Source organism: Lepus europaeus, chromosome 11, assembly GCF_033115175.1.
Source record: "Lepus europaeus isolate LE1 chromosome 11, mLepTim1.pri, whole genome shotgun sequence".
Lineage (NCBI taxonomy): Eukaryota > Metazoa > Chordata > Mammalia > Lagomorpha > Leporidae > Lepus > Lepus europaeus.
The window spans coordinates 35702013-35720779 of NC_084837.1; the positions used below are offsets into that span (position 1 = coordinate 35702013).

Below are 18767 nucleotides of genomic sequence, written 5' to 3' on the forward strand. Positions count from 1 at the left end.
TTTTTATCTACTATTATACAATCCTTTTTTTTAAAGTTTTTTTTTTTTTAATTTATTTGAAAATCAGAGTTAGAGAGGAGGAGAGAAGGAGAGGTATCTTCCATCTGGTAGTTCACTCCACAAATGACCACAGTGTCAGCAGCTGTGCCAGGCTGAAGCCAGGAACCCAGAGCTTCATCTGGGTCTCCCATGTATGTGCAGGGGCCCAAGTACTTGGGCCATCTTCCACTGCTTTCCCGGATACTTTAGCGGGAAACTGGATAATAAGTGGAACAGCCAGGACTCAAAACTGCTGTTCATACAGAATGCCCCCATTGCATGGCAGAGGTTTAACCTGCTATTCCACAATACTGGCCCCTTGTGTTAACCTTTAATAATAATCTCTGTCATTGTCTGCAAGATGCTTGTGCTGTATTAACTAAATATATTGAGGGAAGTGGCTCTTAGAACTTGGAAGTTATGAGTAGGGGTAACCATTCTTAAATATGGTAAATATTACTAGAATCTGGTTTTTGGTTTGTATGTGTGTATGTGCTTTAATATTCCTGGAGGCCTTTGGGCCTCAATGGGTTCTTTTTTTTTTTTTTAATGTTTATTGATTTCCATCTACTTAAAAGACAGTGACAAAAAGATTTTCTATCTACTGTTCATTCCTCAAGTGCGTGCAATAGCCAGGGCTTGGCCAGGTTGAAGCCAAAAACTCCATCCTGGTCTCCTTCAGGGTGCACTGGCAGGAAGCTGAATCTATGGATAAAATAACTCAGTTTAAATGTATGTTGTAGGTGTCACTGTTGTGGTGTAGCAGGTTAAATGTGCCTGTGATACCACCATTCCATATGAACACCAGTTCAAGTCCCGCCTACTCCATTTCCAACCCACCTCCCTGCTAATGTGCTTAGAGCAGTGGGAGATGGCCCTAGTGCTTGAGCGCCTGCCACCCACGTGGGAGACCCAGATGGAATTCCAGGCTCCTGGCTTCAGCCCAGCTGAGCCCTGGCCTTTGCAGCCATTTGGGGAGTGAGCCAGTTGATGGACAATCTCAATCTCTCTTTTTCTTGTCTCTGTATGTCACTCTACCTTTCAAATAAATAATTTTTTAAATTCTTATAAATAATGTTTTAAAATCTATTAAAAAAAAAAGCTCACTTCAAGAACAATTAGAGTAGCCTTATAATTGAAATTGTTGTTCACATTAATAGTACTAATGGCTATAAGCCTTAGAAATTCTGAGAAAATAGAATTAACTAACAGTGTAGGCGTTTGCTGCAGTTGTTGAATTTAAAGATTAACCAAAAAAAGATCAATGATAGTATGAGCCTAAATGACAAAAGGCTTAATTTATGGGAGAGGATGAACACAGTAGCATGAAATCATAGCTTTTAATTTACTCTGTTTATTTGTAACTGAATGATTTTTTTCAGTGCTTTTAATTTTTTTAAAGATTTATTTATTTATTTATTTGAAAGGCAAATTTAGGGAGAGGGAATGAGAGACAGAGATCTACCATTCACTGGTTCACTTCCCCACTAGCCACAATGGACAGGGCTGGGCAGGGCCAGGTGGAAGCCAGGATCTGGGAACACCATCAGGTTCTCCCATGTGGGTGGAACAGGCCCAAGCTCTTGAGCCATCTTCCTCTGTTTTCCCAGGCAAGTGAGCAGGGAACTGGATCAGAAGTGAAGTAGCCGGGAGGTGAACTGGCACTCACATGGGACGCTGGCATTGCAGGCAGTGGCTTAACCTGCTGCACCATAACACCCATCTCTCTTTCAGTGCTTTTATATCAAAATTCAGTGACTGGGGCCAGTACTGTGGCCTAGTAGGTAAAGCCACTGACTGCAGTGCCGGCATCCCATATGAGCACCGGTTCGAGTCCCGGCTGCTCCACTTCCTATCCAGCTTTCTGCTATGGGCTGGGAAAGCAGCAGAAGATGGCCCAAGTCCTTGGGCTCCTGAACCCACGTGGGAGACCTAGAAGAAGCTCCTGGCTCCTGGCTTCAGATCAGCATAGCACTGGCCATTGCAGCCATCTGGGGAGTGAACCATCAGATGGAAGACCTCTCTCTGCCTCTGCCTCTGCCTCTACCTCTCTCTAACTCTGACTTTCAAATAAATAAATCTTTAAAAAAAAAAAAAATTCAATGACTGAATTTACAGAATGGGGTAATTTTAAAGTTGAAAAATGACTTAACCAAACTTAGAGCAGGATTAAAAATTGTATGACTACTGTGATGTTTAAAAAAGAAATTAGATATTGCTAAAAGGTTTTTTTAATAACTTAGAAACTTCCTTATTTTACAGATTAGAAAACTGGAACTTAAAGAATTGTATTTTATAACCCGATTTGCCTTTCAATGCATTTTCAACACTGTATTTCTCCTGGGCAACTGTTTAAAAATTTAAATAACATTATCCTTGCTAATTATAATGTGGTTTATTTTGATTGTACCACTCATTCATTCAGGCCAGCAGTGTGATCAGTATATGGAAAAATTATAAATACTTAAATTATTTGTACCAAGCAAATATTTGATGTTTTTCAACATCATCAGTGGTTGTCAAGTAATCTATGTACTTTGAGTTTAATGATGAGCAAAACTCAGTGAATAGATTCCAGCTAGTAGAAGCTATTGGATTGGGGAGGGATAGATAAGTTTGGATAAGAAAATTAAAGGAGTGGACAGATTCTTTCATATGTACTTTTTAAATACCAATTTACTCATTCAAGAAGTAGAACATCATAAAGAGGAGGAGAGAAAAGAGACAGATCTTGCATCTGTTGGTTGACTCCCCACATGGCTGTAACAGCCCCAACTCAGCCAGACTGAAGCCTCACCTCCCACATGAGTGGCAAGAAACAAAGCAGTTGGGCCATCTGGAAGGTCTTTATTTCACCTTCATTCATAAAGTAAGAGCTTTGTGTAGGGTACAGTGTTCTGGATTGACAGGGTTTTTTTTAAATGGTGAGACTGTATGTCACAATTCCCTTCTAGCCTGTGGGGTTTCTGATGAGAAATCTGCTATGAGTCTGATTGGAGAGCCTCTGAAAGTTATCTGGCATTTCTGTCATGCACATTTTGGAATCTTTTCTCTATGTTTTACCTTCGACAGTTTGACTACAATGTGACATGGTGAAGATCTTTTCTGGTCATGTCTCTTAGGAGTTCTGTGATTCCTCTACTTGGACATCTCAGTCTTTCTCCAAATTGGGGAACTTTTCTGTAATTATTTAACTAAATAGGCCTTTTAGGCAGTTCTCTCTTTACATACCTTCAGGAACTCCAAAGACCCCTGTGTTGGGTCGTTTGATACTATCTCATAAATCTCCAACACTGTTTTTTAAGTTTTCTGCCTTTTTTTTTTTTTTTTTCCCTGAGACAGCTCCACCTAGGTATTTTGACCCTGAGAGGCTGCAGGCACCTCACTGTCCTATGTGGTTGCCCATCCACCTCCCAGCCAGGTTCGAAGTCAGTAGGGACTGCAGATGTTCCCTCCACTAGAATCTCTGGTTCACACGTGTATACAAGAGCCACTAGCCAAATGTAACTCTCTCCCCACCACTGCCGCCAGTATTGCTGAGAAGATGGTGTCCTGTCTCAGCCAGCTTCTGTGTACGTGCATGAAGTCTTCCGCAGCTCCCGCCCAAACCCAGAATGGTGCCCATGCTTTCTCATCCGGGTATCGGGCACTGTTGTGGGGAATTTGGGGCGAGATAAACATGCCCCCTCTACTTCCATTGGGTCTGCAGGCAACCATGCACAACCCCTAGCCCCCAGGGCTCCAGTCCAGTTTCCCGCCATGCTCTCCCTCCGGCTGTATCACCACAGATTGCTGCAGTGTGGTCTCACATCTGTCTCCAAGCTGCCACCCGCTCCAGCTCTCAGCTGCTGCAGTTGTGCTTGTGCTTGTGTTTGTGCTTGTGCTGTGCATCTGCACCCTCCACACAGGTGCACGGCATTCCTCTTCCTCTGGTAAGATTTCCCGTGTGGTTTTCTGTCCAGTTCTCCCAAGAGTACACTTCCTACACCTTTTTTTTTTTTTTTTTTTTTTTTCTGTTCAACCTGGTGCAGTATGTCGTTCCCTAATCCACCATCTTGGAATCTTGTTCCTTTTTAATTTTAGACATTCTAAGAGTGTAAATGATATCTCATTAAGGTTTTAAATTTTTTTTTAATTTGCATTTTTCTGATGAATGATCAAGCATCTTTTCATGTGGAGTTTGCGTTTTTGTATCTTTGGTGTAATCTTTTCAAATATGTTATATTTTCACTGGCTGATTTGCTTAATCTGTAACATTTCTTTATGTATTTTGAATATGGAGCTTTTTAAATATGTCTTATAAATGTCTTCTGTAATCTGTACCTTGCCTCTTCACCTCTTAAGTGTCTTAAAGCTTCTTAAATATGTCTAAAGTATTTGTTGTTTTTATTTGATTCATTTGAAAAGCAGAGAGACAGAGATATACCAACCACTGGCTCACTCCCTGGATACCTGCAACAGCTGGGGCTGGGCCAAAACACAACATGAGTAGCCGGGACCCAAGTACCTCAGCCATTACCTGCTGCCTACCAGGGTGCCCATTAGTAGGTATCTGAAATTGGGAGCAGAGCGGACACTCAAACTCAGGCCCTACAATAGGAATATGAACATCCCAAGCAGTGTCCATACTGCTGTGCCAAACACCCACCCCAGGTTGTAACTGTAATGAAGACCAAATTATCAGTTTCCCTTATTTACTGGCTCATGATATTTGCATTAAAAAAAAAAAACTGTCTTAGCCAAGATCTCTAGGATTTTTCTCCCATGTTTTCTTCAGCAGTATTATAGATTTAGCTTTTATGTTTAGATGGTTGACCCATTTCAAGATAATTTTTATATGGTATGAGCTAAGGATTCATTTGTCCCAGCACTATTTTTGAAAAGAATTTTTCTATGGAATTGATTTTCTACTTTTTCAAAAATGCTAATTTTTATTACATTTCTCGTATCTTTTATCCATTATATAGATACAAAACCTGTATGCGTGGGTCTATTTCTGGATTCTTTGTTCTGTTCCGCTGATCTTTATGTTTATACTTTAGCCTGTATATGATGGTGTTCTAAGTAGCATTCCAGTATGGAACATGGACATCTTAACCAGTAGGCTAAACCTCCACCCTTTGAGGCTTACTTTTAAGCTATGTTGAGGCAAATCCAAAGCACACTTCAGCTAATTTCTTTAAAGATTTATTTATTTATTTATTTGAAGAAAGGGAGAAATCTTGCATCCACTGGTTCACTCTCAAAATGGCCACAACGGCCGGGGATAGAGCAGACTGAAGCCAGGAGCTTCATCCAGGTCTCCCACATTGGTGCAGGGGGCCAACACTTAGGCCATCTTCCACTGCTTTCCCAGTTAGGAAAAGCTGGCTAAGAAATGAAGCAGCTTGGACACAAACTAGCGCCCATATGGAATTCCAGCATTGCAGGTGGCAGCTTTACCAGCTAAGCCCCAACGCTGGCCCCACCTAAAGCTAATTAGTCTCCACTTTTGAGGCATGACTTTTCTGAGAATGTTGTCCAATGTGCCTGATTACAAGATAGCTGAACTCTGGCAAATGGGAACATTTTCACCAGTTTGTGTACTCTGTTGCTTTCCAGAGGTAATATCTCTAGACCTTTGCAGTTTCACCCCTTAAATGTGGAAGAAAAAAAAAAAAAAAAAAACCTAAGTAAAATCTTTGCTGATCCCTCATCCCTCAGCCAAGTTTCTTGTACTGTGCCCTAAGGATTCCCCTTAGTCTGTTTGCTCAAGTTGGGAGAGTACTGGGGTACCTTTTAGTTCCCCTGCCCTGCATTGTAACCAGGAAACTCCAGGCCGTACTATGAGGGAATCACAGCACTCACCTTATTTTTTCCCATCTTTCAGGGATCACAGTGCTGTGTTACTTATTGTCTAGTTTCTGAAAACAGTTTCATATGTTTGTACAGTTATTTACAGTAGGAGGACCGTTCTCATGAAAGTTTAATCCTGTTGAAAGAACGTCTCCGAGGCCAGCATTGTGGCACAGTGGGTTAAGCCACTGCCTGTAAAGCCAGCATCTCATATCAGAGCAACAGTTCAAGTCTCAGCTGCTCTGCTTCCAGTCCAACTCCCGCTAATGTACCTGGGAAAGCAGTGAAGATGGCCCAGATACTTGGGCCCCTGCCACCTTCATGGGAGACCAGGATAGAGTTCGTGGCTCCCAGCGTCAGCTTGATCCAGCCCCTGGCCAGCCTTTGGGGCCATTTGGGGAGTGAATCAGCAGGTGGAAGCACTTATGTGTGCTCACACGCTCACTCTTTCTCCCTTCACCCCTCCTTCTCACTGTCCCTCAACCTTTATAAAAGAAAAAATGAAAGCAGCATTATGGATATACAATAGTAACTGATGGATATTGAATTTAAGGGAGAAAAATATTGATGTATGACTCCTCTAAATATATTAAATTTGAATTTAATTTTGTGTATCTTAAAAACTCATTCTCCAAAAATAAATATTCATTTAGAAATATTTAAATTTCTTATTTTTTTCTAGAGAAGATAACAAGAAATAAATTAACTTCTATGCAATTATTTATGTGGTGGCAACTTTAGAGTAAGAGAGAAAATGCTTTAAATGAAACAGTTATTTGTCCTTTATATGGTAGGCATCCTCTCAAGATGGTTTTATATCTTTTTTTGTAAATGGAGAAAATTTTTTTTGTTTAAAGTTTGATGTCTGCCTTTGAGTTTAAGAATGCAGTTTTTCTGGTTGTTAGTTACTAGAGTAACTAAAATTATTTTTAAAGGTCATGAAATAATTGTTATTTCCATTAGTAATCTTTTTAAAGATTTAGTTACCTATTTATTTGAAAGAACATCAGAGATAGGAAGAGACAGACAGATCTTGCATCTGCTGGTTCACTCCCCAAGTGGCTTCAACAGCTACAACTGGGTCAAACTGGAACCAGGAGCCATGAACTCCATCTCGATCTCCCAACATGAGTTACAGGGGTCCAACTATGTAGCCTATGTTATGCTTTCCCGGGAGGATAAGCAGAAAGCTGGATTAGCAGTGGAGCTGCCGGGGCCAGTGCCGTGGCACTGTGGCGCATCAGGTTAAAGTCCTAGCCTGAGGGCCGGCGCTGTGGCTCACTTGGCTAATCCTCCGCCTGTGGCGCCGGCACCCCAGGTTCTAGTCCCGGTTGCTCCTCTTCTAGTCCAGCTCTTTGCTGTGGACCGGGAAGGCAGAGGAGGATGGACCAAATGCTTGGGTCCCTGTACCCGCATGGGAGACCTGGAGGAAGTACCCAGCTCCTGGCTTTGGATTGGCGCAGCACCGGCCGTAGCGGCCATTAGGGGAATAAACCAATGGAAGGAAGACCTTTCTCTCTGTCTCTCTCTCACTGTCTGTAACTCTCTCTCTGTCTCTCTCTCTCTCTCTCTCTCTCTCTCTCTCTCTCACTGTCTAACTCTGCCTGGCCAAAAAAAAAAAGTCCTGGCCTGAAGCATCAGCATCTCACATGGGTGCTGGTTCTAGTCCTGGCTGCTCCTCTTCCAATCAGTGCAGCTCCAGCCATCTGCAGAATGAGCCAGCAAATGGAAGACCCCCCTTTCTCTCTCTTCCTCTCTGTAACTCTTTCAAATAAATAAAATAAATCTTAAAAAAAAAAAAAAAAAGAAGAAGAAGAAGAAGAAGAAGTGGAGCTGCCAAGACATGACCCAGCACTCTGATATGGGATGCTGGTGGTGCAAGCAGCAGCAGCCTAACCTCTCTGCACTGCAATGTTTGCCCCACCATTAGGAATCTCTTGTTTTCCTTGAAATATTCTGAATTGGCTGTTTTATAACCTTTTCCAATTTACCACTTGGATTCTTAATATTTTTGTTTTTGATATATGTGAGATTGTTTACAAGCTAGCATTCCTCATATATATTTTTCTCACTATGTTGTTCTGCCCTTTTTAACAAAGCAAGCTGTTGAGTATCACATTGCTCATTTTATGTCATCAACAGACTATCTTAAGGGTACTTCACGGTTAGCATGTGTAAAATGGAGTTCATCATCTATTCCATGCCTCACCTTCACACACCCCAAAAAATTTCAATTTTTTTAATGATATTTTTGTATCATTTGAAAGGCAAGTGAAGGAGAGGTCTTCCATCAGCTGATTCACCCCACCAAATGCCCACAACAGCTGGGACTGAGCCAGGCTGAAGTCAAGAGCCAGGAACCAGGAACTGCGTTTGGGTCTCCTGCATCATGATGGCAGGAACCCAAGCACTTGAGCTATCATCCGCTGCTTCCTAGATGCATTAGCCGAGAGCTCGACTGGAAGCAGAGCAGCCACGATTTAAACCAGCACTCCAGTGAGGGATGCAGGTGTCCCAAGCGGTGGCTTAATACACTGCCACAGTGCCTGCCACTCCCCTTCTCCCACCCCATTAGTTTTTTTGTTTTTGTTTTTAAGATTTATTTTATTTATTTGAAAGACAGAGTTACAGAGAGAGGTAGAGAGAGAGGTCTTCCATCCGATGGTTCACTCCCCAGATGACCGCAACGGCTGGAGCTGCACTGATCCGAAGCCAGGAGCCAGGAGCTTCCTCCAGGTCTCCCACGTCAAGCACTTGGGCCATCTTCTACTGCTTTCCCAGGACACAGCAGAGAGCTGAATGGGAAGAGGAGCAGCCGGGACTAGAACCAGCACCCATATGGGATGCCGGTGCTTCAGGCCAAGGCTTTAACCCACTGCGCCACAGTGCCGGCCCCAACACCCCATTAGTTTTTAATTCATTTCTAGTAGTTCCTATCCCACTAAGATCAACCAGTTGTGCAATTCCACAATCCAGAAAATTAGGTAGTGATTCTTGTCTGTCTTCCTCACCCTTATAGCTGACACAGAACCCATTCCTACACATCATACCTAAATATTGAAGTCATCCATTTTTCCACCTCCACCACACCAACATCCGACTCCAGCTATTGTTAACTCCCATCTTATTTTTTTTTTTAAGGATTTATTGATTTATTTGAAAGGCAGAGTTACACAGAGACAATGGCAGAGAGAGATCTTCCAGCCACTGGTTCACTCCCTAAATGGCTGCAACAGCTTGAGCTAGGTCGATCCAAAGCCAGGAACTAGGAACTTCTTCCTGATCTCACACGTGGGTACAAAGATCCAAGCACTTGGGCTAGCTTCTGCTGCTTTCCCAGGCCATAGCAGGGAGCTGGATGGGAAGTAGAGCAGCTGGTCTCGAACTGGCACCCATATGGGATGCCAGCACTGCAGGCAGCAGCTCTACCCACTATGCCACAACCCCTGCCCCAACTCCCATCTTATTACTATAATACTCTCCTATTGTCTCCCCACTTGACTTTGCTGTCCTTCCAGGCTGTTCTGATGTTACAGTAATATTTTCCAGACACAAATGTAATAATGCTTGAAAACATTTTTAGGCTGTTCTCTATTATTAAGACAAAACTAGAACTTTTTCTTTGATGCAGAACCCCCATTTATGTTGATAGCCTCATTTCATTTTATGTTTACTCACTCTCTTCTCATCCATATTCCTTTCAGCTCACTTTGTCACCTGCAACTTCAGGGGCTCTGCAAATGATTTTCCACTTCCCTGTAACACTGTCTTCCTACCTTCTTTCTGGTAAATTCCCACTTATCTTTAAGATCCATTTTAATCAGTGTATTTAGGGAATCTTTCTCTGACTTACACAGTGACAAATAACTCCCCTGATAGTTGGCACCATATCCTTGTCATTCACAGCACTGGATCCCTGTAAAGTCATTCACATATAACACAGCACCTGGTACTTAGTCCCTCTGAAAATTTGGTTGAGTGAATACATTACCTTTCTCCAAGCTAAGTTTTAGTCTCTTCGGGCTTTTTCGTGACATTGTGGTTGCTAATTTGGAGAAAATATGACATACTCTCAAGAACTGGTATTTTTATTTAAGCCTTCTTTTTTAAACTTGTATAATTTTTTAAAAAGGATGTTTTATAATTTAAAATAAAACTAAGTTTTTGTTGCTACCTCATAAAACTGGAGAAGGGTCTTAAGATTTTAGTCAAAGGATATTTCTTACTGAGAAGATAATTTCAGGGCAGTACCCCCACCTTTGAGCATTTAGACTGACTCTGTGCCATTGGCAAAGTTAACTGGTTTGAGAAATTTTTATATTACATGTTGATAATTACAATATAATTTATGCTGTAATTAGTATCTATATAAAACTTAGAATTTGTTCTTTATGTCATTTTGTTACTCATCCTTAAAGTCAATAAGGTAGGTATAGTTACTGCTGATGAAGAAGTCTTAGGCACATTGCAAGACTTTATTCCATAGTCGTTGAAATACTGAACCTATATTTATAAACCAGTTCTCATTCTTTAAACCTTATGCTGTTCCTCACACAGATTTGCATTGTACACATAAAGCAATCTGAAATGACTTGATTCTAAGTGAATTATAAAATGGAAACTTTTCTAGAATATTCCTTTTGCATATTTTTATCTTTGTATTATTTAGAAAATCATTTTAAATCATTTTTCTTGTAGGAACCTCCAGAAGTTTAGTCTTTTTGGAGACATAAGCGTTCTACAACAGCAAGGAAGTTTGTCAAGTACATACCTCAGTAAGGTGGACCCTGATGGCAAAAAAATTAAGCAGTAAGTTATTTAGTTAGTGGAAAGGGGTTTAGATTAATAGTCATTCTCATTTTTTCTGAGAAATTATAAGACACAATCAGCAATGATTTTTTTTCTAAAATGAACATGTCCTGGAAATGTCTTAACTGTGAAACACAATGATAAGTATATACAACTCAATGTCATAAACCTTTAAGACAAATCAGATAACTTGCTAGATATTTCTATTTAAAATTGTTATTTCTGAACTTGCCTTTGCTATAACAAGAAGTTGGATGTCATCAATCTTTTCTACCAAATTGGTGTGAAATTCTAATTTCTGTGGATGAAGAACATTTATAATGTGGTTAAGCCATCTTATTAATTACATTTTAATGTGGATTTTAACGGTATTTGTTGTGGATTGAATAGCTGATGAGGAAAAATGTATCTCAACAGTGCATGCCATTTATTGCCTATTTTCAAAAGTCAGCATTAAAAGAGTAGAGCTAAATGTTAATGAGACCATTGTGGCATGTGTTTTCCTTATAGAATTCAGCAGCTGTTTGAAGAAATATTGAGTAATAGTAGGCAACTGAAATGGCTGTCCTGTGGGTTTATGCTGGAAATAGTAACCCCAACTTCACTGTCATCTCTCCCTAACTCTATTGCCAACACAATGGAGCACCTGAGTTTACTGGACAACAATGTTCCTGGTAACAGCACTCTTATCACTGCAATTGAACTGGAGCGGTTTGTGAATCTGCGCTCACTTGCCCTGGATTTCTGTGACTTTACAGCTGAAATGGCAAGAGTCTTAACTGACAGCAACCATGTGCCTTTGCAGCGATTGTCTCTCCTGGTCCACAATGCTTCTGTGATGCACAAGTCTCTAGACAACATGCCAAATGATGAGCATTGGAAAGCCCTGTTACGAAAGAGCGCCAGTCTTCGTGTCTACATAATGGCATTTGATATCAAGAGTGAAGATATGTTAAAGATTCTGAAACCCAGTATACCACTAGAGAGAATTCATTTTGATAGCTACATCACTTGTGTTTCAGGGGCTATTGTTGACCTTATATCCAGGCAATATGACAAGTTCCTCACACATTTTATATTGATGAATGATGTAATTGACACATCTGGCTTTCCAGATCTTAGTGACAACCGAAATGAAGATCCGTTGGTTTTGTTAGCATGGAGGTGCACAAAACTCTCCCTTCTGGCAGTTCATGGTATGTGGTTTTGTTCACTAAAATTCTATATCAGCATTATACCTAAAACATTTTATGCCACTAAAAAGATAGCAATGACCTTTATAATGTTAGTAAATCTTGTAATATATTAATTGGCTGTTTTCGTGCTTTTTAAAGTTTATAAAACACATCATTTACAAAAGGAAAATCACATCAAGCTAAGTGTCCTGCTCCAGCTTCTCTTACTTTTTGTTCTGCTGTGTGGGATTTCACAGAAATGGCATGTGAAATTAATTTAGGTAAAAAAAAAAAAAAACATAAATAAGTATTTCCTCCAGTCACAAGACTGCTAAAAACAGCACAGGAGGAAGAGAAAGTAACTTTGTTTCATGATTTTTGAAAATTTTTTTAGCCTGAACTTGTGAGAATGTGTATCTCTTGCTTTTCATCCTTGCTTACGATTTGGCCAGTCATCCAGAGGTAGTAGCAAAGAATAGAATAGATCAGTTAGAAAGTACTAAGAGGCCGGCGCCGTGGCTCACTAGGCTAATCCTCCGCCTGTGGCGCCAGCACCCGGGGTTCTAGTCCCAGTCGGGGCACCGAATTCTGTTCCAGTTGCTCCTCTTCCAGTTCAGCTCTCTGCTGTGGCCCGGGAGGGCAGTGGAGGATGGCCCAAGTGCTTGGGCCCTGCACCCACATGGGAGACCAGGAGGAAGCACCCGGCTCCTGGCTTTGGATCAGCGTAGCACACCGGCCATAGCGGCCATTTGGGGCGTGAACCAACAGAAAAGGAAGACCTTTCTCTCTGTCTCTCTCTCACTAACTTTGCCTGTCCAAAAAATAAAAAAGAAAGTACTAAGAAAAGTGAGGAATAAAGAAATGTCACATTATTTAAAGGTTCACTTAAGCAGTCTTTTTAATGCCCTTTATCTTCTTTGAAGAAACAAGATGTTAAATACAGGAGGTAACCATTAATCTGAGGTTGGTACATATGATTCCCATGACTGTTTTGTATTTTACATAAACTCAGTGTCTTCTATTTTACTGAATGAAACAGTATCAGAATAGGATTACATCACCTACTAGATTATTCACCACACACACACACATTGGTGTTCCTGAGGACTGTATCATACTTCTAGCCTTTAAAAAAAAAAAATCTGTACTTAAAAATCATGTTTTCTTTTCCAATTTCAGTATATTTTTTAAGGAAAAGGACCAAATTGCTAAGTGAAATACAAATTCAAAGGTTCACAAGAAGCACTGAACAATGAGAAATCTGACTTAACTGACAAGAAAATAAAATGCCAGGAAATAACAGTGTTGTCTTTGGCTTATTTTTAAGGTTACACAGTGTGGGCACACAACCTCATTGCCATTGCCCGTCTTCGTGGCTCTGATCTAAAAGTGCTTGAAGTCACCGAAGAAAGCATTGATTTTGACCAAGGTGAACTGGCTGACCAGGATGTGGATCCAGTACATAACCTTATTGAGCAGGTATCCCTGGGCTTGGGTCAATCTTGGCACGCAGTCATGGACATTGAATCACTCAGTGTCTTCACTGAACCAAATCGCCATTTTTACAGAGAGATGCAAAGCTTCAGTGAAGACATTTAGCTTTTTTTAAAGTACTATTCCTGTGGTTACATATGCAAGTAGGGTCCTATTATGTTTTTTTTTCCAGTAGTGTGAATTAATCCCTTTGTGCTGTGCTTAATCAGTATTAGCTTTATAGAATTATATATGTATATTCTACTTCTTGATCAAAGAACGTAGTCAGGTATTGGTTTAGAAGTTCAAAGTGACAATGTGTAGGGTTTTCACGGTTAATGGACTTGTTACCAAACCTTAAGGATATACAACCGAAGGGTTGTCTGAGGTTGCTGGCTAACTTAATTTTTCACTGAGTTACTCTGCCTTTTTGATATTTTTATTTTTGTCAGAGTTCACAGCTCAGGAGCCAAAATATTTTTATACATATAAAGCTATATATCCGTAGCCTGGTGGATTTGTATGCAATGCACTGCATCCATGCATTCAGATAGCATTTCACTCATTTTTATTTTTGAAATGGGAGAAGGGAGAGTAATATCCCAAATGAATTATCTGTAACAGAAAAGCCAACTTTAATTTTCATTATACATATTATAGTTGATCACCAATTACCATTCTGAATTTGTGTATTACTAGGTTAGAACATTGCTTAATCCTTTTTTTTAAAAAATGCATTTAGATGAACATAAAAACTGAATTGTTGTACTTTTTAAAACTGTAACCTAATTTTATTCATCAATTATATTACATATTCAAGTTAGCTTTTTAGCCCAGATTTCAAATAGTGGAGGAAAAAAGAAACTATATATTCCAGGGTAAAACCTCCTAAAGAGAATAAAACTACAGAGTTGTAAACATACATGCTTGTAAAGCAGACATTAGTCGTGAAATCCTTAGCAACAAGTCACTGGATTTTTCTCTGTCAGCACGCGTGTCAGCTGCCAAAGAATAGACTTAAATGAAGAAGTGCCCACATGCTGGCAGGGGCCGGCCCACTCTGGCCAGCCGGATACTGCTAGATTGTAATATTTAAGGTCGAATTTCGACCTGTGGTACACAGCTGTGCTGTGGCTCAGTCAGCAACCTCAGAACTCTGAAAAAAACAAAACAAAAAAAAAGAAAAAAAAACCATGCACCTGTTTCACTGTGAATAGTGAATGTAAAGGAAAGAAAGGAAAAACTGAAAGCTTGTTCTATCACAGGTATGAGCTGCTATAATACATGAAGAACATTCCATGAAGTATGTTTTAAAACCTTGTTATATCTGAGAGGCTTTAAAAGCCGATTTAACTGTTTCAGGGCAACCGCGGTACAGACGTGGTCTCTGTGAGACTTCCACCTGACCCCAGTTTTAAGTGGTACGAATGTTGTGCATTTAATGTTATAGGACAGTCTGCAATAATAAAGTAAGTAGCCAACGTGGGTGCCCAGCAGTGCTGAGACCTGGCTGCTATATTGTAAGCTTTGGAAACACAATTTATGCAACAGATGTCCAGATATGATTCTATTTATGGAAAAAGTTTATATGTGTTTTACAAATGGTTTTACCATCTTATATTAAAATGACCTTTTGACAGGTGTGCACTGTTTTGTCTCCAGTGAGCACATACCATGCGGATTTTATATGTACATCAGTAGTGTGAATCCACTGGCACAGTGTGTGTAAATGCCAGATGTGGTGAGATTTTATCTTGTAAATGTGATCAGATAAAATAACTCCTGACAGAAACTGTAAGGAAACCAGCTGAATGTTTGACCTGATGACTGATGTTGTATGGTTTATGTTAAATGTATATTCTTTTAATCAATGAATAAAACATTAAAAACTGATTATTGTAATATATTTTGTTGTACATGAAGCATGAAACTTTTAGTGTTAAATAAACTGCAACAATCCTTACATTGTGTACAATCATATGTTAGCTCCTATTATGTTCAGGTGCAATAATGCGTAGATTTAGGAATATATCATAAAGCTACAGGCTGAATAGTTTTTAATTTTAAAAAATTCAGCTTGAGAATACAAGCTTTAAAGCAGACATTAGACTGGTTAGCACAAAATCCTAGTATATTGTACACTTAGACTACATTATTGAAATGATAAAACCACATGTATGGAGTACATGGTATACAGCTTATTTTTAAAAATTCCTATTCTGGATGTGGGCATTGTGACACAATGGATTAAGCAATCATTTTGGTCAGCCACATCCCATTCAGCTTTCTCTAATACACATGGGAGGCAGCAGATGATGGCTGAAGTACTTAGGTCCCTGCCACTAACATGGAAGACACAGATGTAGTTCCTGGCATATGGCTTTAGCCTGGCCCAGCCCTGGCTGTTCTGGCCATTTGAGGAGTAAACCAGCAGATGGAAGATCTCTCTTGCTCTCATTTTTATTCTTGCTCTGCCTTTCAAAATAAAAAATGAGTAAGAATATAAAATCCTGTTCTGAATGCAAGTACTTAGGTATGCCAGTACTTCATAAACTCCTATATTGCTTTAGTTTGGTGTTATGATCATCATCGTGTTTGTTGAGACAAACAGTTCTCATTTATGGAAAAGAAAGTGGCTCTTTTCCTTCTTCCATTTTCCTTCCAGGTACAGACCCATCTTGGAATAATCCGGTATTCATAAAGAATTGTCTTTATACCTACTGCTCCCTTATTTCCTGGATATATCTAACTTCTCTGATTGAACTGACATACTTTTGTCTTTTTTTTTTTTTTAAGATTTATTTTTATTTTATTTGAAAGTCAGAGTTACACAGAGAGAGGTCTTCCATCCGCTGGTTCACTCCCCAATTGGCCACAGCGGCCGGAGCTGCGCTGATCCGAAGCCAGGAGCCAGGAGCTTCATCTGGGTCTCCCACGTGGGTGCCAGGGCCCAAGGACTTGGGCCATCTTCTGCTGCTTTCCCAGGCCATAGCAGAGAGCTGGATAGGAAGTGGAGCAGCCGGGAATTGAACTGGCGTCCATATGGGATGCCGGCGATTCAGGCCAGGGCGTTAACCCACTGCACCACAGCACTGGTCCGGACATATTTTTGTCTTTAAAATGCATGGGCCAAAAAAATAATAAATAAATAAATAAATAAATAAATAAAATGCATGGGCCAGTGCCGCGGCTCACTAGGCTAATCCTCCACCTGCAGCGCCGGCACTCCAGGTTCTAATCCTGGTCAGGGCGCTGGATTCTGTCCCGGTTGCTCCTCTTCCAGTCCAGCTCTCTGCTGTGGCCCCGGAAGGCAGTGGAGGATGGCCCAAGTGCCTGGGCCCCTGCACCCGCGTGGGAGACCAAGAGGAAGCACCTGGCTCCTGGCTTCGGATCGGCACTGCGTGCCGGCCATAGCAGCCATTTATGGGGTGAACCAATGGAAGGAAGACCTTTGTCTCTCTGTCTCTCTCACTAATTCTGCCTGTCAAAAGATAAAAAATAATAATAATAAAATAAAAAAATTTTTAAAATACATGAAAAAGGAAGGCTTGAACAAGTGTGAATAGCACGCAAGGGAAGGTGTAGGAAGGCCCTGAACTAGGAGACTGTTCATCTGTTCTGTACTCTTAAGTTCTGGCTCTGAGGCCACCTGAGCACACACTCCCCTTGTGCTTCAGTGTCCTCATCTGTGAAACAGAGGATTACACTGGTTATGAAAATTCTGATTCTTCACTGAAATTTTCAACTCTTGTTAACCTAACAGCTCACAGACGTATAAGATCATCTTTGAAAAAAGATATTAAATATTTTTAAAGCACTAAACTATAAAATTTACATATTAAAAGTACTTCCTGATCTCCTCTACCATCCCTGGAATGAAAAAGTTATAGAGTTAATGGGGTGAGGCCTGGGAGAAGGATGCTTACAATCAGACACAAAAATGCAGAAACTAACTTGCTTGAGACATACAGCATAAATCAGACTGGATTTTTATGAAGCCAGCAATCTAACAGTCCTAAGGGAATAATACTCAGGCAGTGTGCATAGTGCACAGGGACTGCACTAGCTTGGTATCAATGCTTTCTAACCTTTCTCATGTCCTGGCATATAAAGAAACTACAGCATACTGGTATTAACTAGAAGGGTTGGAGGGAAGAGCATTACCCTTTCTCATGTAATTGATGGAAAAGCTAGAAGATTTGAGGAAAAATAGGAAATTTGTATAGAACTTTCAAAATCCTGTCAAATATTTTAACTGATAATCTTTTCAAAATTTTAATATTGCCACCAATGAGAAACACTCAGAAACAGGTGATAATCTGTAAACTTATTTCTTTTTAACCATTCCAAAAACCAGCTGAAATTTAACAACTGTTTCCTTGGTAAATAATGTTGAGGTTTCCTATAAAGGGAATTAATTTCAAAATCAAACTGAATTTTTCCGGTACAGGTATTTCAAAATATTGATGAAGCTCTAATTTGTAATCTCTCACACACAACCCCTAGTTGAGCCACATCTGGGAGCACACATCAGCCACCAACAGATTTAAGTATCTGAATGCAAGAAGGCAGTTAGAGGCCTCCAGGGAGCCCTCCTCTCAGCCCCAGCTCCAACCCCTGCTGGGCTTGAGGGACATCATTCTGGTATGATCTAATTTAGGTTGGGGGTTTCGGAAAGAAAAAGCAAGCTGTATCATGAACAAGTTTTCAGGATACTTGAGTCATCCTTCCCTTCTTCCTGGAAGACAAAAAAAGTGAACAACTGAGGACAAGACAGACCATGTGATGGCAAGGAAGAGGGAAACACTGGCAGCTGGAGTTTGAATTGATGTGTCCATGGTAGCAAATTTGCAGTATCTTGTAAAGTCAAAAGTCGCCTGTGCCCTATGACCCAGGACTTTGACTTTGCATGTCTACTAACACCATGTCTTCTAGCTTGTTTTCAAGACCCCTAAAAATTCTAAAGAAATTTTGAAAAACTGTATACCTCTTCATATATTAACTTAAATCTATAAAACTATTATAATCTTAACACATACACACAGTAATAGTTTAAAATGAACTGTAAACATTTTTCAATGTAACAACTGAAATGCTGTTATAATTTGGTACTCGTGTCATCCATCATTTTTTAAAAATGCTATTAGCGCTTGAGCATTTGGAAATTTTACATGCCTCCTTAAACTCATATTGTGTCAGATACCCATTTATTTCCTCTTAGCTCTGAATGTATTCTTCAACATATGCTGTCCAATAACACATTTGCTTTCCTTGAGCCTTTAGCATGAGAGCATCGTTAACCTCTCAGTAAGGGCACTGAAGGACATAACAGGACAGGCAGTGTAGGTGTGAAGATACCCACCCAGCGGAACATGCCTCAGCCACAAGGCTGATGAGGGCCCTCTGTGAACTCTGCAGCCCGACTGCCCTTCAGCC

The 18767-nt window shown here is 40.3% G+C and overlaps 1 protein-coding gene across 2 annotated transcripts in view; it reads left to right on the top strand.

Moving 5' to 3' along the window:
* FBXO33 (F-box protein 33) overlaps window positions 1-15253 on the top strand; it is a 37817-nt gene extending 22564 nt beyond the window's left edge. Inside the window, exons 2-4 of one of the 2 annotated variants that reach the window (XM_062205223.1) lie at window positions 10573-10683; window positions 11194-11879; window positions 13186-15252. In XM_062205223.1, the coding sequence (XP_062061207.1) occupies window positions 10573-10683; window positions 11194-11879; window positions 13186-13457 (1069 nt within the window). In that variant the 3' untranslated portion in view covers window positions 13458-15252. Of the gene's footprint in view, window positions 1-10572; window positions 10684-11193; window positions 11880-13185 lie in introns of both variants that reach the window. The other variant, XM_062205224.1, reaches the window with a different exon arrangement.
* The last annotated feature ends 3514 nt before the right edge of the window (window positions 15254-18767 follow it).